The following is a 26989-nucleotide window of genomic DNA, read 5'->3' on the forward strand; positions in this document are numbered from 1 at the left end:
GCAGAAGGGTGATAGTAACGTGGGCAAAGAGGGTAGGGACTGAGCTTCACTTCAAGGAGGGGCTTTGGTCCACATTGGTTTGGGCATGCAGGTACTTTTCAGATCCATTTTATCACAGTAAATAGGCAAGCCCAGGGTTCGGGAGGTGTCTGTCTTCCCTCTCTAAAGGGCAAACTGCCAGCAGTTTCCTTGCTAGGTAGGACCAAGCCCATTCCATCCCACAGGTTCCTCCTTGGTTCATTTTTGACATCAAAGACAGCCAGTCCTCTAGGAATGGGCTCCGAGGTTTTGTGAATCAAAATCATACAGTCACAACCCCTCCCAGCGGACCCCTTTGGCCTGTTAACCAGGAGTGCGCACCACTGCCTTACGTAGCCTCCCACAAATAAGGAAGAGACACGGGAAGAGTTAAAAGAAAGTAGTGGGTATGGTATCATCCGAGCTCTCTCAACGAACTGGATCGATTGTTCAAGTTTTGTGCAAGGTGGGATGCCGGGCCGCTGCGCGGCTAGAGCTCCCGGCCGCCACGAGGACCCTGAGGAGGGACGGGTTTCCGAGCTAAGGCCAGCTACCCACGCCATAGAGGCCCCACACCCCCCGCAGGCCCTCAAGAAAGTCCCTCCTCCCGGGCGGAGACTGCTCCAAAAAGTCTACGCCCGCGATCCGCTGTGAGGCCAGTACTGAGGCTGCTGCCGCCTCGCGGAGTTCCTGTGGCTGCCGCAACTTGGAGTATGGGACACTGATGGCCATGGATGGCTACAGGGGCTTCCTGGGGCTGCTGGTGTCGGCGCTGCTCGTCGGCTTCCTGTCCGTGATCTTCACCCTCATCTGGGTCCTCCACTACCGGGAGGGGCTCGGCTGGGACGGAGGCGCATCGGAGTTTAACTGGCACCCGGTGCTCGTGGTCACTGGCTTCGTCTTCATCCAGGGCATCGGTACAGTACTGGTTACCTCTTGGGAGGCGGCGAGGAGGGAGGCGCAGGTTGGGGGTCCCGTACGGAGTCCCAACCAAGTGGGGTCGACATGAGCGAGCTAGGAATTGAGGGAGATTGCAGGACGCGCGGTGGCCTGGGATCGGGGTGCGAAGCGCGCCCCAGAGCCGCGGCGGTTAGAGGAAGGTGGGCGGACTTCGGCCCCATAGGGGGCTCTGGGTTGGGGGTGAAGACTGTGGCCAACATGGGCGATCGCGGGGGTGGCAGCGCTGGCGCAGGGCGCGCGGGACCGGTGATCCGCTTGAGACTACTTGCGGGAGGCGGTGGAGCCCAGCCGCGCAGGGCTGAGCTGGCCCAGGCGCGCCGACCCCACTTGGTTAACTCTTTGCAGCGAGTGGCTGGGACGCACGCGAGGCTTCCCAGCTACACCAGAACCCGGGCTTCCTGAGGCTACCTGAGCGGCCTGACCCCAAGCCCACACTCCGGAGAAAAATCGCTCCCTGTAGGCGGATCCTGCGTAGTCAGGGGCGGGAAGCCGCTCTCCAGGCGAGGCCTTTCGCTGAACTTGCTTCTGGCTTGCAGATGAGGAGAGCGAGGCCCTGGGGGTGGAAATGAGTGCGAGAGTTTGCCTCTTGTAACGTGCTCAGCCCTGATTGAAGGCACTGGTCAGGCAGAGCCTGGTGAGTGGAGCACCCGCTCTGATGCTCTGAGTGTTAAACTCAGCCGAGCCCGGGAAACTGCTAGGACTCCAAAGGGTGTTTTCGCGGCCCTGTTTGGTTACTGACTGTTCAGTCTTGAGCCCAGCTTGTTTATGTGGCTGCAGATGGCAAAGTTCCCCTTCGGGGCTTCCTGTTGGGCTCTGGCCACTAACTCGGGGCGGGAGATGCCCGCAGGGGTCTGAGGCTGTTTGGCTTCTCTGCCCCGCTGTCCCTGAGGTCCGCTGCGTTTGCGTTTGGCTCCGGGCCTGCATTCCTTTGGAGGAGGCTGGAGCAGAGGAAGGAAAGGCTCAGTCGATGGCAGTGTATTTTCTTTTTGAATATATAATTGACATATTATATTAGTTTTAGGTGTATAATATAATGATTCGATATATGTACATATAGCTAAATGATCAACACTGTAAGTTATATCATCCATTATCACACAGTTATAATTTTTTTCTTGTCACAAGAACTTTTAAGATCTACTCTCCTAGCAACTTTCTAACACACAATACATTATCATTAACTGTAGTTACCATGCTGTATAGCACATCCCAGGACTTACTTATTTTATAATTTGAAGTTGTCATAACGTTTTGATGCCCTTCACTGATTTCGCCTGCCTACCCCCTTCCCATGCTTCTCTGGCAATGAACAACAACTGGCAGTTTATGTTGTCACATAGTGCCTCCTATCATAATGTCCTTACAGTTTCCTTAGGCTTTTGATTGGCTGGAGGAACCTCTAGCTGGTGGTGCTAGTGCCGTGTATTTGAAACCACTTTCCAAACACTAAGCCAAGGCCTTGGCAGAGAGAGTCTTTAGAAAACAGGTAGAATGCAGTGGACTGGGGTGATGAGAAGTGGAAAGGGTTTGGAAGCAGGTACTCACCCAGTGAAACCTCTAGCCTTGCCTCTGAGCAGCCTGCCTTTCCTTCACCAATATTTCACTTCCCACAAACAAGTGAACAGAGAAGTGCCCACCTCATTCCTGTAGAAAAGATTTTTTTAAAGAAAGCTTTTTAAAAGATTTTATTTATTTATTTATTTTAACTCTTTCTTTTTTATGGATTTTATTTATTTATATTTAGAGAGAGGGGAAGAGAGGGAGAAGGAGAGGGAGAGAAACATCAACGTGTGGTTGCCTCTTACATGCCCCCAACTGGGGACCTGGCTGGCAACCCAGGTATGTGCCCTGACTGGGAATCGAACTGGAGACCCTTTGGTTCGCAAGCTGGTGCTCAACCCACTGAGCCAAGATGTTTTCTTTCTGTTTAAAACTTGTGCTGCAGCCTTCGGTAGGTGTGGCAGACATCCTCCCCCTCTGAGATGTGATAGCCAACATAGCTAATGCCTTGCCGAGGTCTGCATGCTTCCCTAGTGTGAGATTGGCACTGGGGTGTGAGTTATTTCATTGCATAAATCCCGGTTATTTCTCATTAAACTAAAATGAGAAACACATGCTCAAGTTCCAAAGTCGCTGTCATCAGAAGCACTCTTTCCTTCATGGTGGAGCCCTTAAGTTTGGCCAGACCTGTCAACACCTCTGTTTGCTCCAACTGGTAGAAACAGGCTCTTCATCTCTTCCAACCAACTCTTCAGAGAAGCTCCTAATACCAACAAACTTTTGAGAGGTTGTGGAATATTTTCCCCTCATAATTAAGGACAAGGGAAACACAGGTGGAATTAATTGTATCCTGACTTACCAAAGAAGAGACAAAGTCAAAAACAAGTTTCCAAAAACAAGTACTGTGTGTGTGCCCACTAAGTGCATTATTTCATATACATAAGAATTAACTGAGTCACAGAGCAGCTGAGTAATTTATCCACAAAGTAGTGTGTTTTCCGTGGCCTTATTTTCAAGGTTGATTTCTCCGTTTTTATGCAAATATGCTTATTTTCTGCAAAACATTCTTTTCAGAGAAGCAAAAGGCTTCATCTAAAATACACTTTGGAATTCTTCACTCACATTAGAATTAATTACAGTTTACCCAAAAGGATTTCTAGTTCTCTAAAATTTGGACTTTTCTTAATGTTATACTCACTTTGGGGCAGAAATGTGTAAGCGGATATTTTGGAAATTTTCCTCTGCTGCAAACCTTGTTTTCTTTAAGCTCAGTTACTGCATCTGTATTAATTTTGGAATTTTTCTCCTGTCAACATTGCCCATCCTGTTTATGATTTAGATTCCAGATATTGCAAAGCATTTAACCACATAATACATTTAATTGACATGAACATAAACTTTTTCATAAATACAGGCACATGCATAGTCCTCTCGAGTTCTTAGACATCTTGGCTCACTTTCACCTTCTTACATCCAACAGTAGGAAGGCTCTTGTGGAAGGACTAGGAATAAATAGTTGACTTTATAGACCAGAGGGAAACACATGTTACAGACTAGCCATGTTATAACTGACTTTTTTCCTATGGGGCATTGCTTTAGGGAGAAAATTTTTAGGCTATGCTATTTCAGATCTCTAATAATGGGCATAATGTAATTGAGTTCTGTAATACACAAATATTTAGAGATGAGGAAGGGGAAGCTAAAGTACATAGAGTTATTACTCCAAGTATAAAATGCTTTACAAACGCAATACACAGTAAACAGTATTGGAAACTATGTGAGAACAAGTATGAGTCATTTGACACCTTTAAGAAGGTATGAAGCAAGCAAGGCTAACAGAGTTACAAAATAAATATCTCTATTTCTCCATGTATATATTGGAAAATAATTGTATTCTAAAATAAAGTATGACAGACTATAGAATATCTAAAACCAAAATAAAAACTTAAACTACTAGGAAGTCTAGTGAACATGAATGAGGAAGAGTTTCCAAGAGAACTTTAGAAGAGGCTTTGTGCTTCTCTAAAAGGAATGTTTCCCATGAAATAGGTATACTGCCAGGAAATCAGAGAAACAGACCTTGAAAAGAAGGGCACAGAAGACTGAAACAAATGAATGCTCTCAAAGTGGCAGCTGACCTTTTAAAAGGTTCAACAGGTGGAATGTGTTCTTTAGTAAAAGGTAGAAAATTCAGGTTTATAAATTTAGCGAAAAGAAGTTTCAGCAATTCTATACTCCTTACTTTTCCACTTGTAGTACTCTTTTTACTGTATGACCTGATGGAAGAGAAATTGAATAGTATAATGATATCAAGTTGGTTTTGTGAAAGAATGTAATTACACTTGAGTAACATTTAAAAGACTAACAAAAATAAATTCAGAGTAGTTCTTAAAAGGCAGTTGAGATATCCTATTGCTGTATCCAAAAGTGACCACATTTCAAGATCAGTTAAATGTATTTGAAAGGGTTCATGAGTAAAACCTGGCAAAGATGATAATGGAGAAAGTGCCCCAAACACCTGCTCCGAAACCAGCCTGGGGACACAATTGATAATAAAACTTTTCAATATTAGGGAAACAAGGGTTTTCACAAACTATAAAGGGCATTAAAGGCAACCCAAAACAAAATTTTTGTTATAAATAAAGGCATGAGATCTCTTTATATCCTAACTAATAAAAATGTTTTGGACATAGTTATTTTGTTCACTGTTGTATCCCCAGCACCTAGAATAACACCAAGAACAGGTATGAGTAGGCCAATAAGTAGTTGTTGAAAGGATGAGTGTTCATTTATGTACGATCATCATATTGTTAGTAACAAAATGCAACTGTACAGCCTCTCGTGTGTGATGATAACAGTAGTATCTAAAGTAAAAGTGCCCTCCCTTCCAATGGGCGATTCTCCTGCTGAGCCAGCTTGGAAGCGCTGGTTTAGTGAACGCTCAAAGGAATGGGCATCATATTACATCACATCCGCATATTGATTCTGAAGGCCTCAAGCTCAAAGTGTTGCCACCAAATTAGAATCTGCGCCTTCTCTGTCTACTTAAGGACATCACTTCATCAATTCTCCCTTTTCCCTTCTGCATCATTAGTTTTCTCCCCCCATGGATTATTTCCAACATGTTATAATTTCTGTCATCTTAAAAACAACCACACTTGTGACCCCATATCCCCCCTTCAGCTCCGGCCTGCAGCTTGTTGTCAATACCTGCAGTCTCCTGTTCCTCCTCTCCTCCTGTTCTCCCTTGAACCCACTCTAGTCAGACTTTCACTTCTATTGCGCCACCAAAATTGCTCTGAACGTAGTGACCAGTGGCCTCCACATTGCTAATTCCAGTGGTCAGTTCTCAGTCCTCATCTTGCTTGACCAGAAGGCAGTGTGTGGCAAAACTGACCCCTTACTCCTCCTTGGGACACTGTCTTCATTTGACTTCGAGGACACCCAACTCTCTTGGTTCCTCTCTCCTCAGTGGCTACTCCTCTCAGCGTCTTCTGATCATATCTCCAATCAGATAAGGGTAGAGTGTCCAAGGCTCAGGCCTCTGACCACTTCTTTCTTGACACAGTCATTCTCTTGGTGATCTCATCCAGTATCGTGGCTTTAAGCACCATCCATTTACTTGACTCACCTATATTTTTATTAGCCTGGACCTCTCTGCTGAATTCCAGACCCAAATATTCATCTGTTTACTCAAACTCTCTTCTTGGATGTCAGATAGACATGTCCAAATATGAACTCTTAATCTTCCTTGTGTCCTCCAAACTACTCCTCCCAGAGGCTTCCCTACTTCAGTGAATGGAACTTTTTTAGATCAGCGATTTTCAATGGGTGTGCCACAAGAATTTTTAAAACATGCAATACCTGACTATTTAATCAGGGTCACTGACCTCTTTTCCTTTAGATTGTCAAATTAAAGAATGACTTAATTTTTCATTAAATCATTGCTGTGGTTCAGTTGGTTGAAGTGTCATCCCATAAACTGAAAGGTCAAGGGTTCGATTCCCAGTCAGGGCACATGCCTAGGTTGTGGGTTCTATCCCTTGTCTGGGCACATACAAGTGGCAACAGATCAGTGTTTCTCACATTGATGTTTCTCTCTCTCTCTTCCTCTCTCTAAAATTAATCAGCATGTCCTCAAGTGAGGATAAAAAAATTTAAATCTAAGTTTAAATTTTAAAAAATTAAAAATGACAACAGTCAAAAATAATAGCTGTCCAGTATGAATGCCCTGTCTTAAACCATAAATACATAGGTTATATAATAGAGTTGCATCTTATTGGTTAACTCTTGGTAGCAGAAATCCTTATATAGAAGTATAGACATCTGATTTTTTTTAAAGTCACTTTGGCACAAAAAGGGTAGGTAATTACTACTATTACTGTTATTATTGTAAATCAGTCAAAATTATACCTATTTTTGTCAGATCAGAAAAAAACCATATTTTTTTGGTGTGCCACAGAATTTTAGTAATTAGTTTATGTGTGCCATGAGATGAAAGAATTTGAAAATCTAGAATCTACATGTTCATGACAAAGCTATACAGGCATCCTTGATTCCTCTTCTTCCTCCATAATTCTCATCCAATTCATTAGAATGTCATATATACTCCAAATTCAAAATACAGTGCTATCCAAATTATTGACCACTGATTTGTTGAATTATTTATTCACTTATTGTCTATCTTCTGCTACTAGAGTGTAAGTAAGCTTCCTGAAGGGAAGGGCTTTGCTTGTGTTCATGGTGTGTAGAACATTGTATAACATGCACTATGCAGTCAATAAATATTTACTAAATTAATGAAAGTTTGGCCAATCTTTCTAAGGGTCGTACCTGCAAGAACAACATATAGAGTAAACAGATAAAGTGGACTGGGTATATAGCACCTTATTGTATGCTAGACACTGTAACTCTATAGGCTATTCCTGTTTGAGTTTGTTAGATCCAAGTTTTGGTTTTGGTTTTGAAAACCTGAGTCCTAAATATTTAGAGCTGACTGGGATTTTAGGTCCAACTTCTAATTTTAGAGATCAAATGCCTGGCTAGGGTCAGACAACCAGGTAATATGAGAGCCAGTACTATTTCTGATCTGTCATAATATTTTGATATAAGGTACATAAAAATATAGCTGATGTTTCTGAAAACACTAAATTTGTGCATATTTGTAAAGGTCTAGTCAATTAATTGAATTTTTCTCTTTTCATACACTATCTGGTACAACCTGTCAACTTTGTGAGGACTTTGGTCACTTCAAAGGAATCTTTCTAGTGCTAAGATGCTAAAATAAATCTTCCAAATCATCCAAATCACCTCCTTGATTTTTATTCTCTAAATGTCTCTATTTTAATGGCATTCATGCTGTGAAGCACTTTGAATGCACAGGCATGTTTCAAAGCTCAACTGTAGGCTAATAATGTAGGTGTTCTGAGCATGTTTAAGGTGGGCGAGGCTAAGTTATGATGTTTAGTAGGTTAGATATATTAAATGCATTATGATATTTTCAACTTATGATGGCTTTATTGGATGTAATCCCATCGTTAAGTCAAGCATCTGTATGTGTTCACGTTTCCTTTCCTTTCCTGGGGAAAATGGTCTTGCCAGCTAGGATCTCTAACAGAAAACTCTTGTTTCAGTCACAAGTAGCTGTTTGATAGGATTTTCCCTCCTCATGGGTTTATGAGACCTTTTTCTTCCTTCCCACTGAACCTCAGGAATGGTGTCTAGGTAAGTGCCAAGCCAAAGAAGCAAGAAATATTTGAATTCTCCTCTCCAAGCAGTTTTTTATGTGTTAAAAACAAATTCTTGTTGAAGAATGTGGTTTGATTTGTTAAGGTTGCCTTTCTCTCCTGAGGTCCACCACATTTTGGTCATTTATATATTTTTAAAGCATGTAAACACCTTATGAAAATACAGCATTTTGCAAATATCCTTCATTTATCCAGAGAGCGTTTTGAAGCAAATTCAACTATACAGCAGAGCTTCTCTGTAGCCAGGATAAATGCTGAAAATTCTGTGCTTCACCCAGGAGAGCCCCTCAGATTTCCACAAGCTGCGTATTTAATCGTCGAGACTAGTTTGCTATGGGTTTGCAAGCTTACAAAAATGTTGTTTTAATTTTGAAACTAAACCATACAAAAAAATAATAAACAGATCGCTATGTGCTCACCACCCAAACTGAACAAATGCAGAGATTTTTGCCAGCACAAAAATGTGTAAGCAAGTACTTAGAGCTGGTACGAATAAAAGATAAGGCAGGAGAGAGGGAAGAGGTTGGAGGCGTACATCCTAACCTGAGCAAGAAACTAAAAGAGAAGATAAAAGAACTCTAAACTAGACCCAGGGGCTAAAACTCCATAGTTGTCTGGGCTCATTTGGATCAGAGGCAAGCACCTCTCCTCCTGCAGAAGCCCATAGAGCTGACTTTCATAGTAATAGGACAATGTGTTTTATTGATTACCCTGAATCATAAATAAAACATTAAATCATGCTCTGTTCATGCTACTACTGGAGAAGGAAAGCCAGTATGCAACCAATTTGAAAACATTTGAGAAAACAAAATATATTAAAATCAAGTTTTCATACTCAACGGGGATAGATTTCAGTTTTATGGAATATTTGACACATTTCTCTCTGACGCTGGTAGGACAGAGAAGAGTTAAAAAGTCTTCATTGGGAACACAGTTGTCTTTGAAGTTTTGATAACTATTTTTTTAGGTAAACTTTTTATTGAAGAATCTCATACATGCAGAAAAGTACTTAAATCATAAGTGATGTCTTTCTAAAATACAAACACACTCGTACTCAGGTCATGAAACAATGTTCCACACACCAGAATCCCCCCAGTAACCCCTGTAACTCCTCTCAGTAATGATAATGACTCCTGACTTCTAACATTAGAGATTAGTTTTGATTTTGCAAATTTCTGATGTTACATGATTCAGATTGGGGAGAAAAAGCAATTATGATTTACTATTCATAATTTGCTTTTCAAGCAAACACATCCTGAGTGTTATTTACAATATTTTCAAGTTTACTCATCTAAGATTCCTTCTCGTAGGGGTGGAGCTTGGATTATAGGATGATGATTATGACAAGAACATTAATTTTAAAACACTAATTGAGACAGAGCAAGCTTCTTAACCTTTCTGTAACTCAACTTCCTCCTCTGTGCGGTTTTAATCATAATCATACCTTCCTTGCAGAGTTGAGGCGAAAATTAAAATGTAAACATGTAAAGCACTTAGCATGCTACCTACTACCTGGCAAGGGCTAGGCAGTTGCATATGTAAATGCATGCATGGGGGTGGGGTGCGCGTAAAAGAGGTTAAGCCAGGACATGGAAAGACATGTTATTAGGTCTTCATATATCACACATTATGTTACTAATACCTGATTACACAGATTGAAAAAGGCTCCACAGTGTGGATAAAAGGTCACTAACTAAGTCATTGGGTAAAGAGGCATATACATTCTTTAAAAATGAGACAATTACACAGGGTTAGCCGCTGAATCAGCAGGGGAGTAAAAGCATGTGGCAGGGAATCTGCAGTGTTTGAGTAGACATCACTCTGATTTCTAACTTCAATCAGTCTGCAGAAACTGCTTTACATTTATTTATTTAAAAATACGTATGGGTCACACACACCAATAAATAAAGCTAGTGAAATTGAATAAACTCAAGTAGATTACATTAATATCAATTTCCCTGTGGTGATACTGTGTCATAGTTATGTAAGATGTTACCACTGGGAGAAACTGGGTGAAGAACATATGGGAGCTCTCTGTATTATTTCTTACAACTTCATTTGAATCTAAAACTATCTCAAAATAAGAGTAAAAAAAAAAAAATACAGAAGTACATACTTTGAGTGCTGGGCTGTCCTAGGCTCTGAGGTTATAAGGAAAAACAGCATGAGGTTGTTTCCTGCCGTCATGAGGATGAAGTAACAATGAGAAAGGGTCTTGAACTAGCTTTTAAAAGTATGCTCTTTAAGCTGTTTTATTAAATGGTTGGAAAGGATTAACTGAATATAGAAATGACTATCCAAAAGTCTCCATGTCATTAAGGAAATATTATCAATCAACATTTATAAGGTACCCATGTACACACTAAAATTAGTAAGTAACAATCCATCAGAATTCAGATGAGATAAAAGGAATACTGTCATAATGATGAGGGCTGTCAAGTGTTGGAATGGAACCAAAGAAAAGGAAAATTGACATCTCGTGCTGGAAGATTTAAAGAGGCTGACTTCACATCTGTCTTTGTAAGTTTTGATGTGTTTCTGTCTGAAAAGGAACTAAATAAGCCCTTAGGGTTTTATGATCTTAGGAAGTTTCATATATTTAAATTATAAATATCTTTGGTGGGAAAGGGTTTTATTTTTCTTGCTGGAATTAAGAAATATAAATGATACACTGCTGATATAGTGAAATGCATTTTCAAAGGAAGGATTCTTTAAACTTTTTCAGTTTGCCATACCTTTCCAGATATCTAAATTTTCTTTGACATGGACTGCAGGCGTGGGGTGAGAGTGGGTAGAGGCAGGATATTGTCTTTAGAAAAACTACTTAGTTGCAAGCTGGTTCAGGTGGCCATATAATCCATTGTTTAAAGCAGGACACTTAAAAAAAATCTTTTTTTGTTGAAGTTTAATCTACATGAAGAATTTTGCCTATTTGTATGCTTTGTATAAATTGAATCATACAGTATATATTTGTTTATGTCTTGTTTCTTGGGATTGACATTATAAGTTGATTCATGTTGTTGGGTGAAGTTCTAGTTATAAATCATTTATTCTCCTTGCTGCATTCTATTATTCCATGGTATGAATGAATATATTACAATTTATTTATTCATTCTATTAAGGGATGGGCATTTGGGGAGTTTCAGGTTTGGGCCATTACAAATAGTGCTACTAATAACATTCTCGTACATATCTTTTGGTGAACTTCTTTCTTTGGGTTATATACCCAGGAGTGGGATTGCTGGACCATAAGGTATGCGTAAGTTTAGCTGAAGCTGATACTGCTCATTTTCCAAAGTGTTTTGTTCTATTTTAAACTCCCATCAGCATAACATGATAGTTTTGATTGCTTCATATTCTCTTCAATACTCAGTATGTTCTGTGTTTAGCCATTTAGATATGTGGTAGAAGTATTCTCACTTGATTTTAATTTGCATTTCTCTATTGAATAATAAGGTTTATATCTTATGTGTATTAGCCACTTGGATATACTCTTTTGTCTATTTAAATATTTTTGCATATTTTAATAATCCTTAGTCTGCCTTTTTCTTATTAAACTAAAACATTTATATAAAGAAACTAGAATCTAGTTTTGCATGTGTGAAGTTTGAGATATTTGGGAAACATGTATATGGAGATGTCAAAAGCCATTGGATAATGTGGGTATGGGGGTCAGAAGAAAGTTCTGGGCCAGAGATGAAAATTTGGGAGTCCCTGCCATGTAGGCAGCATCTCAGTGAAAGAGTAGATGAAGTCACCCACAGAGTGTGCAGAAGGGCAAAAGTCCAGGAGTAAGCCAGAGAGTCGGGAGTAGAGGAGATATCAGCAAGAGCCCAAGCGGAAACCATCGAGAGGCAGGGAAGCGGGGAGAAGTAAAAGGTGAGAGAAAAGGGTTTAATGGAAGGGAGTGCTCAGTGTGTCATAATGTTTATCTTGTGTTAATATATAAAAAAGAAACAAAACACATGCTGTCCCCTTTCTTCTTTCTCTAGCCATCATTGTCTACAGACTGCCATGGACCTGGAAATGCAGCAAGCTCCTGATGAAATCCATCCACGCAGGGTTAAACGCCATTGCAGCCGTTCTTGCAATTATTTCTCTGGTGGCTGTTTTTGATTTCCACAATGCCTTGAATATCCCCAATATGTACAGTCTGCATAGCTGGATCGGACTGACAGCTGTCATACTCTATGTGTTACAGGTCAGTGTCTCAGCATATTTATAAACAAGATGTAGAAAGTAAAACAATTCAAATGCTGTAGATGTCTTCTATAGATAAATACAGGGGGCAACCCCCAAAGCTGGAATTTGTTTAGAAAAAATTGTGTATGTATTCTTACATGTTTAAACTTTAGTCACCTTCAAAGTATTTTCCATTTGATATAATACACCTATCAAGACATTTTTTTCCACTGCTCAAAATAGTTTTTGAACTTGTCCATTTTGATGCCTTTTAGTGCTGGTGCCATTTTTTGTTTGACTTCTTCCACATTGGCCAAAAGGTTTCCCTTTGAGGACCTTTTTCATCAGGGAAACAAACAAACAAAAAATTGCTCAGGGTGAGATCAGGTGAATAGGGAGGGTGGGGTACGGGGGTCGTGCTGCTTTTTGTCAAAAACTGCTGAACACTCAGTGTGGCGTGGGCAGGTGTGCTCGTAAATCACCCATCATGAAACGGGCAGATGTGTTGAAAGAGTCTTCTAAACAAATTCACTAAAGCTGAATGCAGCCTCTCACCACAACACCACCAGCTGGTACACTGATAAAGATGGGTTCCTTGAACACTCACCTAACTGGGGAATCCCGTACTACAAGGGGCCCGCCCTCCAAAAGATAGTTCTGGTTTTGGAGGGGTGGGGGAATCCTCCCTCTTAGTTTGTTGGGAAATTATCTTCTCATTCCCACTAATCCTTGTTCCACTTGTTTCCGTTGTAAGTATTTTCCCCTGGGGTGGTGGGCTCGGGAACGGCAGAACTCAGTGTATGAGTTTGTGAGATTCTAAATACAGTCATATGTATATAGGGAAATTGCCATCTGAGAGCATCCAGACTGTGGTTGTTGAAACTTCAAGTTTTATGTGCTGAATAAATTAGCATAGACAAGAGCTATAGATTTCTTTCCCACATCTGTCACTTCTATTTCCTAGATTTAACTTGATGAGTTCAAAAGATGAATTTATATCGTTTCTTTGTTAGATTTTGAAGACTCAGTGTTTATCTTATTTTTCCTCTGTCTTCACTTACTAAACACACATACTTTTGAGAGCACTGTATTTAAACATGTTAATGAAGTGTAATAGGGATTTGGCTATTCTAGGTCACTAAAGAAAAGGTAAATTTTAAAAGTATGGTGTTAACCACTTTGTTGAAAAATCTTCGTTAACTATATTGATTTACTTCCCTTCTTTAGTTAGTACAGTATATATTCAACTATGTTATTTGGGACATCGTTGTGAACTTTATAGTTTTCTGTAGATATAGAAGAAGTAAGAAACTAGAGTGAACCCACAAAATCACAAGGCATATCTTAAGATATATGAATGCATGACCTTTCAAAAAAGGACTGCTTATCAGACATTTATTTGTCATTTTTCTGCTTAAGGCTTTTTAAATGTTAATTAAAGTTAATATTTATATGGACACTATTAATTATTTAAGTTCACATTACCATGCCTAGGAGGTAGGGACTGGGGAATGGAAAGGTAGCATACAGGAGAGAAGCACAGAGAAAACCCTGCATCAAACATGATCTTCCTGATCAAGAAGGAGCGAGGGAAGTACATATGTATCTTAAAGCGTATGACTGAGCCTAGCTCAGATCTCCTGTCCACAGGCTGATTTTCCTTCAGTTGCTCAGTCACTGCCCCACATCTGGGAGACAGCTTCCTCCACTGCCACCAGCTGGTGGACCCTCTTTCTTAGAGAGCAGGATGGCAACAGCAGGGAGCATTGACGTGCTGACAGGTGGTTTGGGGATCCTCTTTTTAAGAAGATTTTATTTACTGATTTTTAGAAGAGGTGAAGGGAGGAGAAAGAGAGGGAGAGAAACATCAATGTGAGAGAGAAACATCCATGGGCTGCCTCTTGTACATGCCCAACCAAGCCTGAACCCACAACTCAGGCATGCGCCCTGATTAGGAATCAAACCCTCAGCCTTTCACTTCTCACTGCAATTCCTTACTCACTGAGTCACACCAGCCAGGGCATTTTGGGGAACCTCTTGATTTACTGGCATCTCTTCAGGATTTTTCTCAGCTGTCTCTTTTGTTTCCAGTGATTCATTCCTCTGGCATTGCTCCCCCTCCTTTGCACCGCCTCACAATGCAGGGCTCTAGATCCTGAGCACTGTGTGAAATTTCCGGTTTCCTCACATAGTCCTTTAGGTGACTTAACTTTTGCAGATGCTGAGGACGCATAGGTTACATGGAAATGGCAGAGCTGGTACTCATACCCAGCCTGTCCAGGTCCTGGGCCCTCCCCAAAAGCACTTGGTTGTGTTGTTTCCATGATGTCCCCGGATCCCTCAGCTGTGTTTGAGCATTTTCAGAAGATGACTGAGGAACAGAGTGAAACCCCCACCCCTGGGCTCTTTGTAGCTTCCCTGTTGGCAGGGTTCTGTGCTGCTGAGTGCAGTAGCTAAAATGGACTGAATAACTGTCTTTACTGAGTTAGTTATATGAAGAGACATTCTTTGAACATCTAGAAAGATGTGCCCTTAAATGTTAACATTGCTGGTCTCTGGGTGCCTGGATTCCAGTTATTTTTCTTTTTACTTTAAAAAAAAATTTTTAAATCTACCAGCAACAAATTTTATTTTATTTTTTATTGTTTTTCTGTTACAGTTATCCCTGTTTTCCCCCCTTTGCCCTCCTCTGCCCAGCCCACCCCCCACTCCCACAGTCAGTTCCCACCCTGTTGTCCATGTCCATGGGTTATTCATACATGTTTTTGACTGATCCCTTCTCCTTCTTTCCACCATTATTCCCCTCTCCCCTCCCTCTGGCCACTGTCAGTCTGTTCCCTGTTTCCATGTCTCTGGTTCTATTTTGCTCATTAGTTAATTGTATTCATTAGATTCCTCTTATATGTGAGATCATATGATATTTGTCTTTCACCAACTGGCTTATTTCACTTAGCATAATGTTCTCTAGTTCCATCCATGCTGTTACAAAAGATAGGAGCTGCTTCTTTCTTTCTGCTGCATAGTATTCTACTGTGTAAATGTACCACAGTTTTTGATCCACTCATCCACTGATGGGCACTTGGGCTGTTCCCAGCACTTGGCTATTGTAAATCACACTGCTATGAACATAGGGGTGCATAGGATCTTTTGAATTGGCATTTCAGGATTCCTAGGTCTTTTTACTTTCTGAATCTTCTGAACACACACTCTGGGAACAACAGCCAAGGCAACAGCTAGAGAGGTGCCAGTCCCATACAGAAGTGAAGGAAGTACCTGGAAAAGGGGCGAATGCTGAGCAAGTGGCATTGTTCCCTCTCAGATCCCTCCCCCACATACAGTGCCACAAGGTGGTGACAGACACATAAGGGAAGAAGTGAAGGCTATGCTAAATGAAGCGAAGGAAAATCCACACAAAACTAATGGTGAAGGGAAGGAAACCGGGGTTCAAATCATATTTGGAACATAAGGAAGAAAAAAACAGTCAACCAGTACAGAATGAGGAAACAAGAATTGAAAAAAATGAGGAGAGGCTCAGGAACCTCTGGGACAACTTTAAACGTGCCGAAATCCAAATCATAGGGGTGCCAGAAGGAGAACAGGAAGAACAAGAAATTGAAAGCTTATGTGAAAAAATAAGGAAAACTTCCCTAATTTGGCAAAGGAAATAGACATACAAGTCCAGAAAGCACAGAGAGTCCCAAACAAGCTAGACCCAAAGAGGACCAACCAAGACACATCATAATTAAAATACCAAAGGCTAAAGATAAAGAGAGAATCTCAAAAGCAGCAAGAGAAAAGAAGAGAGTTACCTACAAAGGGGTACCTATAAGACTATCAGCTGATTTCTCAAAAGAAACTTTGCAGGCAAGAAGGTGCTGGCAAGAAGTAGTCAATGTGATGAGAAGCAAGAACCTTCAACCAAGATTACTCTATCCAGAAAAGCTATCATTTAGAATGGAAGGGCAGATAAAGTGCTTCCCAGACAAGGTAAAGCTGAAGGAGTTCATCATCACCAAGCCATTATTATATGAAATGTTAAAGGGACTTATTTCAGAAAAAGAAGATAAAAACTATGAACACTAAAATGACAACAAATTCACAAGTATCAACAACTGAATCTAAAAAATAAAAACAAAATCCAACTAAGCAAACCAGAATAGGAACAGAATCATAGGTATGGGGATCATTTGGAGGGTTATCAGCTGGGAGGAGGAAGGGGGAGAAATGGGGAAATGGTGCAGGGATTAGGAAGCATAATTGGTTGGTACAAAATAGACAGGGGGAAGTTAAGAATAATACAGGAAAGGGTGGAGCCAAAGAACTTTATGCACGACCCATGCACATGAACTAAGGGGTATGGGATTGCTGGAGGAAAGGAGGGTACTGGGTGTAGGGAGCAAAGGGAAAAAAATTGGGACTACTATAACAACATAATAAAATATACTTAAAAAATAAAATAAAATCTATGGGTCTTATCTAAAATAGTTCTCAAAGGAATATAGGCTTAAATACCTTTTTGGCAAGAAAATGTAAAATATGTAAACTAAGTATTCACGTAAGAACCTAAAAGAGAATAGCAAAATAAACCAGGAAAAATAAATAAAGACACCCCCCCTCCCAAAAAGCCTTCAAGAGTTGTGTTAGTGTTCACTATTGCTGCCATGACAAATTACCACAAACTTCATGGCTTAAAACAGCACAACTATATTACTTCACAGTTTCTGTATATCAGAGGTCCTGGTTGGCTTGGCTGGTTCTCTGCTTGGATTCTCACAAGGCCAAAATCAAGGTGCTGTCTGGCCTTGGGCTCTTATGGGTAGACTTTGGTATATAATCACCTTGCAAGCTAATTCAGGTTATTGGCAGAATCCAGTTCCTTGCGGTTGTACAACTGAGTTACCTAGTTCCTTGTTGGCTGTCAGCTGAAGGCTGTCCTCAGCTCTGATGTTCTCTCTGTGTTTGCCTCCCTCTCAGAGACAGCAGTGGTGCCCTGAATACATCTCACTGGCTTGGACTTTGACTTATTCCTTCTCATCTCTTTTTCCTCCAGCTTTTGTGAGAGCTCATGTGATTCGATTGGGCTGCTCAGACAACCCAGGATTATCTCCCTGTCATAAGATCCCTAACCTTAATTACAATTGCAAGTGTCTTTGCCAGTAACATAACATACAGCTTCCAAGGATTGTGGCATGGACATCTTTTGGGTCTTGATTCAGCCTGTCACAACTGTATATAAAAAATAAAAGGAAATGTAAATAAAATTAAAAGCTGGTTCTTTTAAAAACTAAAACAAAATAGATAAACCATTGCAAACCTGATTTAAAAAAATAATGAAATATGCAACATTCAGAATGAGAAAGAATTATTATCACAGATACAATACTTCAAAATTAGGATAGATTATTAAATTTTGTTTTGTTTTTTTAAGGATCTTTTTAAAATTATTTATTTTTTGTTTATTTATTTTATTTTTAGAGAGAGGGGAAAGGAGAAAGAGAGGGAGAGAAACATCACTGTGTGGTTGCCTCTCACTCGCGCCCCCAACTGGGGACCTGACGTGCAACCTAGTAATGTGCCCTGACTGGGAATCGAACCAGCGACACTTGGCTCGCAGGCCGACGCTCAATCCACTGAGCCACAGCAGCCAGGGCTATTAAATTTTAATATATGGTAATATACTTTAAAATCTTAAAGAAAGAAAAAGGATTAATTTCTTGCCAAATATAAACTATCAAATTTGACCCAAGAAGAATCAGAAAACCTGAACAAACCAATAACATTAGAAGAATTTGGCAAGGTCACTTGAAATATATCACTAAAAAAAAAAAAAAAAAAAGAAAGACATCAAGTCCAGATTGTTTTATATCTTTGATCTTCAAGGAGAAATACTTTAAACTATTTCAGTACATTGGAATAAAACAAACTCCTCTTAGATGTGGCCCTACTGTGCACGACATACTTTCACATCTCAGGTGGCAGCTCTGATGATGAACACCTTTATCAACATCCAACGGCAGCCATCAGCTTAAACTATGAAATACTGAAGATATTTCCATTAAAAAAAAAAAAAAGACATAGACGCTTGCTACCGTTGATATTCAACTTTGTTTTAAAGGTTTAAACTAATGTGCAAGATAATGAAAAAAATATATGTGTAAATAATAGAAAATTTGTTGAAGTAGTACACCGAAGTTGAAGGACTTAAACTCCCAAATACCATGATTTATTAAAGAGCTACTATAATTAATACAGTATGGTGTTGATACTAAGGTAGAGAAATAGCACAATGAAATGGATTACAGAGGCCAAACCAAACCTACACATAAATATAGTGACTTGATTTATGATGTTAAGTGACAGTGCAACACAATGGGAAAAGGATGTACTTGTCAATAAATGATGCTAACTCAACTACATATACATATAAAAATATAAATCTTGAATCTCACTTGATACTAAAGTTATTTCCAAATGGACTGTAGATCTAAATGTTAAAGAAAACACTATAAAGCTTTAGGAGGAAAACAAAAGAATATCTTAATACTTTTTGGAGATAGGCAAATGTTTCTTAGAGATGACAGAAAAATAATTAGTTTTGAATGAAAATTTTATATATTTGATTAAATTCAATAAATTGAGTTCTTCAGAAGACAATATTAAGAAAGTGAAAAGACAAGTCAGAAGAGTGGTCTTATTTGTATGAGGAATGATCATCTATTGTGATTGAAGACCAACCCAGGAAAGCACAGATCCCTCACATCAATTGAAGGCAAGAAAGGACATCAGTTGTTGGCATTGCAGGACAGGTCTGAAGGCCCTAGAGAGCAAGAAGCATGGCCACCTTTGAAGGAGTGCCTGCCTGACTTGTGTCATGGGGACTGACTTGTGCCATGGGGACATGGAGGGTAAGAGTTGGCTGCGTCCACCTGTGTCATTTCCAGATAGTACAAACCAGAGGTGTTTTCTGGGTCAGAACACAGATGGCCAGAGCCTACACATAAACTATAATGTATCTCAAGCCCTGAACTTGTCCTGTATCCAACAGGAGTGCTCGTTGCTCCAAACTGGTGTGTCAGCTTTATTCTGATGGTGCATTACAGAGGCCAGTGGGACAGATCTGCCCAGCAGACTGGAACCAGGGATGGCTCACCGGAATTAGGGCCTCTCCGTGGGGGCTGGGATAACTCTATAGGTGCGAATTCCAAAGCTTCTGGAAGCACCTGATGGGCCCTACATGTGTTTGGTATGTAAAGGCAGGTAGAGAACCCCAAAGGAGAGTAATAGAGACTGCAGTAACCAGTCAGAGTGGCACTGCCAGCCCAGGCTTGTCCCAGGCACTTGTGGGGAGATTTAGAAAATTTCCCAAGCAAATACTTTTATTGGGGTCCCCTGGGGCAAAATCTTGAACCTCCTTCTGCCTATGTCTAAAGGTGGCACTAGAAATAAAACTAACTTCACTTACTTATAGATTGAATATGAGAGGTAAGAAAAACTCACCATTTTTTGGCTTGCATGAAATGGGTAAATAGTCATTCACTAAGATGAATGACTACGGGAGAAACAGATCTTAGGGAAGGAGTAAGAATTTTATGAGGGTGGAGGAAGCAGAAAGAGGTTAGAAAGTATACAAACTACAGCTATATGATATGGAAGGCCTGAGTATCTAATATAAAACGTTGTGATAGCACCATTGTATAACTGGAAATGTTAAGAGGGTAGAACTTGTGTTAAAACAATAACAAATAAGATAAATATGTGAGGTGATGAATGTGTTAATTAACTAAAGGGAGGGAATCCTTTCACATCGTATGCATATATCAAATCATTATAAAGTATACTTCAAATATCTTATAATTTTATGTCAATTATATCTCAATAAAGCTGAAATTTAAAAAATTGAAAAAAAATAGAAAATTTGTAACTATTTTTTCTGTGAGCAGATCATATAATATATTCTAAAAACCCAAGAGATGACTACAAGTAATAAGAGAATTTGGGAAGATGTCTGGTTATAAGAGCCATGCACAATCCAATACCTTTTTGCCAATACTACAGTAACCCTTAGAATAAGCAGTAGAATCAATTTATAATAAGGGTTTTAAAAGCTATAAAACACTTAGAAATAAAATGAGCAATGAGTATATAAGTTCTACATGTAGAATATGTAAAATATAAAATCTTATTGAAAAACAAAACATCGTATGATTAGAGAAGTACCATGTTACTGAAAGAGAAAAGTTAATGTAGAAATATCTTTCCCTCTTCAACTAATACTTAAGTTTAATATGACTTTAATGAAAACCTTAAACTTTATGCAGAAGAACAAATACCCAAGGATAACCATGAAAATTTTTTTAAAAAGCAGTGAATGGGGACTTGCCTTATTAAAAACAACTTATTAACACAGGAATAAATAAAATACATACATGGAAAGAAAAGAGAGAACAGAAACAGTTCAAGCATCTATGAGAACTGTATGACACAATGACATTTAATTTTAGTGGGGAAAACATGCTTATTTAATAAATGTTACCATCATAATTGACAACCCACTTAGACAAAAAAAAATTCCAGATAGATTAAAGGTCTAAATATAAAACAACTAAAGCCAATTAAAAGAGAAAAAGAAAATTAAGAGGCATATAATTTGTATAATATGGGCAGGGAGAGGCCATAAGGTTGACCCAAAATCCAGAAGCTATAAAGGAAAAGAAAGACATATTTGACTACATAATTTTTTTTTAATTATACATGACAAAACATCAAAGTCAAAGAAACTTCGCAAAGAGATATGAAAATAATCACATCATGTGTTAAGGATTAATGTATTTAATGCACAAAACTCCTAAAAATTAAAATAAAAGGGCAACCTAATAGAAAAGTGAACAAAAGATTTGAACAAGCAGTTTAAAGAAGAAAAATTAAATCACCAACAAGTGTATGAAAAAATGTCCAACTTTACTGAAAAATTAGGGAAATGGAAGTAAAAAATCATTTCTCGCCAGAGATTAACAAAATAACAAACAGTCAAGTTCATTGCTGGCAGGGGCATGAGATTGAGGGTACTATCTTACACTTCCTGGTGGGAAATTGAATTGTTGCAAAATTTTAGGGAAGTAGTTTGTTAATGTCTATTGATTTTTAAATATGCTTACTTTTTGACCTAGCAATTGCACATTGTGGGGAGCAGAAATAAAATGCTGTTACATAAGGAACTCTAAGGAGGGTATTTCATGTAGCATTGTTTGTATAGGCAGAAAATGGGAAGCAACCTAAATGTCCAAATAAAGGAATGAATGGTTAAATAATTTGTGGTTAATCCATATTATCAGCTATTGCACAGCTATTACAAAGAATGTAGATCTATCTACTGATCAACAGTGAAATCCAGGATATGTACTTCAGTGTAAGAAATACTAAAGAGGAATGTGTATAGAAAATGTCATTTGAGGGGGGAAAGGAAAGAAACAAGGGGGGGGGGGAGTATATATGTGCAGATGAGTAAAGAAAGGATGGGAGTATATACCAAACTGCTATTATTGTGGGATGGGTGGGACTGGCTGGGAGGATTATTAATTTTTAAACTACATTTTGTTTGACTTGAACACGTAGCTCTTTTGTTTGAAATAAAAATAAGTCACATATGTTACATAAAAGTCATACATACATAACGTTTTAAACTAATTTAAGCAAACAGCATCCACTCATCACAGTTGTGAGCGCTCCCGTGATTCTTGATCCCTTCTGGCTGTTCTTTCAGGAGCCGGGTGGGTGGCTTCTTATTCCTATTCTGCAAAAAATGACTCCATTCCAGCTTTATTTTTTAGTTGCATAAAAGCTGTTTTTAAGTATTTGCATTGATTGTCCATAGAAGTGACGGAACCGATCACCCAAGTGTGCTCAGCAAGAAATTTTAAAAAACAGTTCCTTTCCCAATGGAAAGACACCAATTCTAAGCTTGCTTTCTTCACTTTTGATAGGAGCTGATCTCTGTCCTTATTATGATTTACAAAGATGCCTGCCTCCATATTCTTAGTCAAAAAGATACATGAGCCATAGAAATGCACTTTTGACAGAGATGTGTTTCTGTCAGATTTCTTAGGTTAAGGGGAGAAAGGGGAAGTGGCTTCTCTTTCTAAACAAGGCTGCGCTGGCTGCTGCTGTGGGTGCAGAGCAGGAAGTTGCACTCGGAGCAAGGGAAGCAGCCAACTTGCAGCTCAGTTACAAAGCTGCCACTGCTGTGCATGGCAATCGCAAAGCCTAATTGCGTGCGCATCATCCATCCACGTTTGTGAGGTCAGTTTGCACTCCCCACTCCGTGCGACCCAAGAAACAAACCTATCACAGGGTATGAAGATGAAGAACAGGGGAGCGATTGTCAAGGTCATATCATTTCACCTTAGTGCTGGATACCTTGTTAGGCTGTGGGTGATAACATTGCTTCACAAGACAAGCATGGGCCCAAAGAGACATACATGCCTTCTGCCCTCATGAAGCTTACAGTGGAAGACAGGTCATTGGGTACTTGGCAGACAGGGTGGGTGTGGAGTGTTCTGGGAGAGCTCTCATATGGTAGAGGGGATAAAGGGAGCCAGACCAAGACTCGAAGTCATGAGCTTGTGGTGAAAGAGGGGGAGAGAATATTCAAGGTGGATGGAGTGGTATGTGGGTAAAAGTTCACTTTAGTTGAGGAACAGGATGGAGGTCAGGCTGCCTGGAGGAGGGTCAAGAAGATGAATTGGAGGCTGGACAGGGGTAAACAGAGGGAGACTAGCTTGAAGGCGTCTACAGAGCTTCTGATGAGACATGATAGGGGGTTAGAGGAGTAGGAGCAGCAGTGAGACAGTGGATAGTTTCTTAAGATATGTAGTAGGTAGAATTGAGGGGGTTTGGAAAATAAAATCAATGATATAAGGGATAAAAGAAGGAATCACTTGCTGGCTTAGCAAATGGGTGGATGAGAAAGGACACATTGAAGGGGGAGGGGAGGTTTGAAGAGTGTCAGGTGCTACTGAGAAGTCACAGAAAATAAGGTCTGAAAACTGTCCACTGGATTTAGTGACCTGAAAGTCAGTGATGTCTGAAGGAGGATTAGGAACATTCTGAACCACCGAGGAGGACCTCACGAGCCATTCTAATGTACGCAGGCATTTTTGGCATTAAGTGGACAATAAAATATGCAAACCAGCCTATCAGATGCATTTTTTGATTACTCTCCATTCGTGATCGTTACCTATGTGCTGATTCTAAACGTGTTGAGGGCCTGAGACCCCTTCTGTCCCCATGCTTCTGCACCCCCATTAGTCCTTTGATCTCAGTCAGGACAGATGAACAGTGATGTTTGTGTGTCTCCCCGTTCTCCTCTCTTCTCATGCTTGTTTTGTGAGGGTGGTGGATCCTGAATAGGAACTTGAAAAAAAAAAAAAAAGTCCCTTTGAACTCAACTCAGTCATCTTTATTTTCTTGACGAGAAGAGAATATTTAACAGGCAAGGAGTGTGAGGCAACAAAATGAAACGGAAGGTGTTAAGCTTTCATAGGGATCTTGCTGGCTTCTCCACAGAGAGGTATTCTGCCAGGGATTTAATTATCAAGGAAATGAAGAAAACGTTTCTGTAGAACTCATTTCTTTCTCATAAAACAAAAATGTCGACTTCTTTCCTCATAGGTTTTTAGGTTGACCTGACGAAATGTGTCCTAGTATTGTATTTGGTTTTAGTGACTTCAATTTTTTTTTTATTTCCCTTCCTACTTGGCAACCTTAAAGAAATTGATAATAAACAAACAAGCAAGTACCAGAATGTTCACTGTAGCCTAGTTAATGTAATGATAGCAAAAAACTGGAAACAGGAATGTCCATAAATAAAGAACTGAATAAATTATGTTATATCCTTAAGATAGAATATTAGCCATTCAAAAGAATAAACTAGGTATTCATGGATATGAAGAAATATCCAAAAACACAAGATGCAAAACAAATATGTATAGACACACACACACACACATGTTCATATAGGCAAGGAATTTTTTGGAAAAATACTTTAGAAGGTGATAATAGGTGTTGTCTTTGAGTAGTATAGAACTAGAGTAGGAAAACTTACTTTTTATTTTATGCCCTTGGTTCTATATGAAATGTTTTCTCGTTGTGCACATATTGCTTAAAAAATTTTTTTTAAATTACTGTAGTTAAAACTTAAGATTAAATGATAACCTTTGCACTTTTCAATGTGTAGCTTCTTCTAGGTTTTTTTGTCTTCCTGCTTCCTTGTGCTCCACTTTCTGTCCGAGCCCTTCTCATGCCCATACATGTTTATTCTGGACTGCTCATCTTTGGAACAGTGATTGCAACAGTGCTTATGGGAGTGACTGAGAAACTGATATTTTCCCTGTGAGTTACATAGTTTTCCTAATTGTATACTTAAGCTATAAAATGTAAATACTTGTTCATTAGAAAAAGGTAATAAAATGTAATAAAAGTTTTTAATTGTTAAACATCAAAAATTTTAAATATTTATGCTTAAAACATTTATTATATATAATAAAATATAATATTGTATATAATTTTATACAATTTATTATATTATACAATATAACATTGCTAAATGTTTGAAGAAGGGCCAAAAAGTCCAACAAACTGTACTACTCTTAAAACAATATTGAAATTTTGCATGCCCTTACAATCTTTTTGATGGGCATGTTTTTATTTATTGTAATTATGATGATACATTCTTGTATCATCCTTTTTTCATTAAAAAATTTTTTTCTCTTATTGATTTCAGAGTGAGGGGAAGGGAGGGAGAAAGAGAGGGAGAGGAACATTGATGTGAGAGCGAAACATTGATCAGTTGCCTCTTGCATGTGGCCCAACTGGGAACCAAACCTGCAACTCAGGCGTGTGCTCTAACTGGGAATCGAAACTGTGACCTTTTGGTCTGCAGGATGATACCCAACCAACTGAGCCACACCAGCCAGGGCCATCCTTTTTTCATTTTTTTAAGTGATACAGGTGCTCCAGATGCTATGTTATTTTCATACCAATGATATTTTAAACAATTTTATACCATTCCATTGAGTGAATTATAGCATAAATTTCTCCTTGATATCAAGCTTTAAGGGAACTACATTGAAGCTGTACCAGTGTGCATTTTGAACAGATAAATTCTAAACTGTTTGGCATGTTACTGTCTCACTCTCTTTGTAATTGGGCACTCTCTTTTTATTTGTAGGAAAACGCCTGCCTACAGTACGTTGCCACCAGAAGGTGTTTTCGCAAATACCCTCGGCCTTCTGATTCTGGTGTTCGGGGCCCTCATTTTTTGGATAGTCACCAGACCACAATGGAAACGTCCCAAAGAACCAAATTCTGTCCTCCTTCAGCCCAACGGAGGCACTCCAGAGGGAGTGGAAGGCTCCATGGCGATCAACTTCGGCAATGTGGACAGACCAGATTCAGAGTTAAACAATGAAACCGCAGCAAGGAAAAGAAACATTGCCCTCGAGGAGGCTGCCCAGAGATCCACCATGTGAAATGTTGTAGAGGTGTAGCCGTGTAACTTTGCTTTTAAAAACTAGCTCTGCGGTTTAGCTTCTCCTATTTAGCCGTAAGATGATTGAGCTCCATAGAGTTAATACTTGTTTTAGTCCTGAAGTAGGATTTCTTGAAAGAGTGTGAACTGAGTGAGGACTCCGAACTTAGCTGAGCTGGAAAGCAGATGGTTGATGTAAATGACTGCAGCTATAACCTGTGGTTCTGTTCCCGCGTGTTGAGGACCAAAGCATCCTGTGCCTTGCAGAGAAACAGATGCTCAAAACGTGTCTGTTGGTTGGTAAAGCTGATAAACTGGCAGCCCCGACACTTTTTCAAAAACTCAGCTTAGTCCCAAGGCTTCCCTGGGCTTTGGCATATTTGATGATTCAGATTCCAAACCTAATTATGCCAGAATTCTTAAGCAGCATAAATTGTTCTACAAACCTCAAAGAGCACTTTTCTCAAGTTTCTGTTTTTATTTTTTAGAAGTGCTTGCATGGCACTTCCTATGTGCCAGACACTATTCTAAGCACTTTATAAATCTTAGCTCATTCAGTCCCCAGACTAACCTTATGAGGCAGGTACTATTATTATCTCCACTTGACAGATGAGAGATCTGAAGCTTGAATGGTTAGTAACTTGCCTCAAGGTCCTAAGTGGTGGAACTGAGATTCAAAACCTGCCAGTCTGGCTTCTCAGTCCATGAGTCTAACCACTCCACTAAGCCTTTTTTCTTTCTTTCTGTTTCATACTAATTTGCACCTACTTTGACCCTCCCCTGAATAGATTTCAATTGCTGGAGTGCAGTGGAGTTGTGACTGTTTACCTTTTGGCTCTTTTTTCCAGGGCGGGTTCCTCATAACCAAGGAAATAGATCCCGGGCACCCTGCCACTGCCCACAAGCCATGGCCTGCCTTGGTGCCTTTTTGGTCTTATGGTTGTGTCTTGATGACAAAGAAAGGTTTGGGCAAGAACATTTGTAGCTTTCAAGATGGTCAATTTCAGTTTTTGTTCTTCACCGTCTTAGTGGCTGAACACTGTTGGGTTTGAAGATA

The 26989-nt window shown here is 39.6% G+C and overlaps 1 protein-coding gene across 1 annotated transcript; it reads left to right on the forward strand.

The window, feature by feature from the left end:
- The first annotated feature begins 654 nt into the window (after positions 1–654).
- Positions 655–26563, forward strand: CYBRD1 (cytochrome b reductase 1). Its single transcript, XM_090280721.1, has 4 exons — positions 655–935; positions 12218–12426; positions 24640–24794; positions 25633–26563. The coding sequence occupies exons 1-4, from the start codon at positions 743–745 to the stop codon at positions 25931–25933; spliced, it is 858 nt and encodes a 285-aa protein (XP_090136847.1). The 5' UTR covers positions 655–742; the 3' UTR covers positions 25934–26563.
- Positions 26564–26989: the final 426 nt, after the last annotated feature.

This window comes from Furipterus horrens, unplaced genomic scaffold (assembly GCF_987537825.1).
Source record: "Furipterus horrens unplaced genomic scaffold, mFurHor1.1.pri manual_scaffold_1, whole genome shotgun sequence".
Lineage (NCBI taxonomy): Eukaryota > Metazoa > Chordata > Mammalia > Chiroptera > Furipteridae > Furipterus > Furipterus horrens.

Coding starts and splice junctions, on each gene's coding strand:
- CYBRD1 (XM_090280721.1), top strand. CDS start 743: ATGGCCATGGATGGCTACAGGGGCTTCCTGGGGCTGCTGGTGTCGGCG. Junction 12,427..24,639: donor TCATACTCTATGTGTTACAG/GTCAGTGTCTCA, acceptor TTCAATGTGTAG/CTTCTTCTAGGTTTTTTTGT. Junction 24,795..25,632: donor GAGAAACTGATATTTTCCCT/GTGAGTTACATA, acceptor TTTTATTTGTAG/GAAAACGCCTGCCTACAGTA.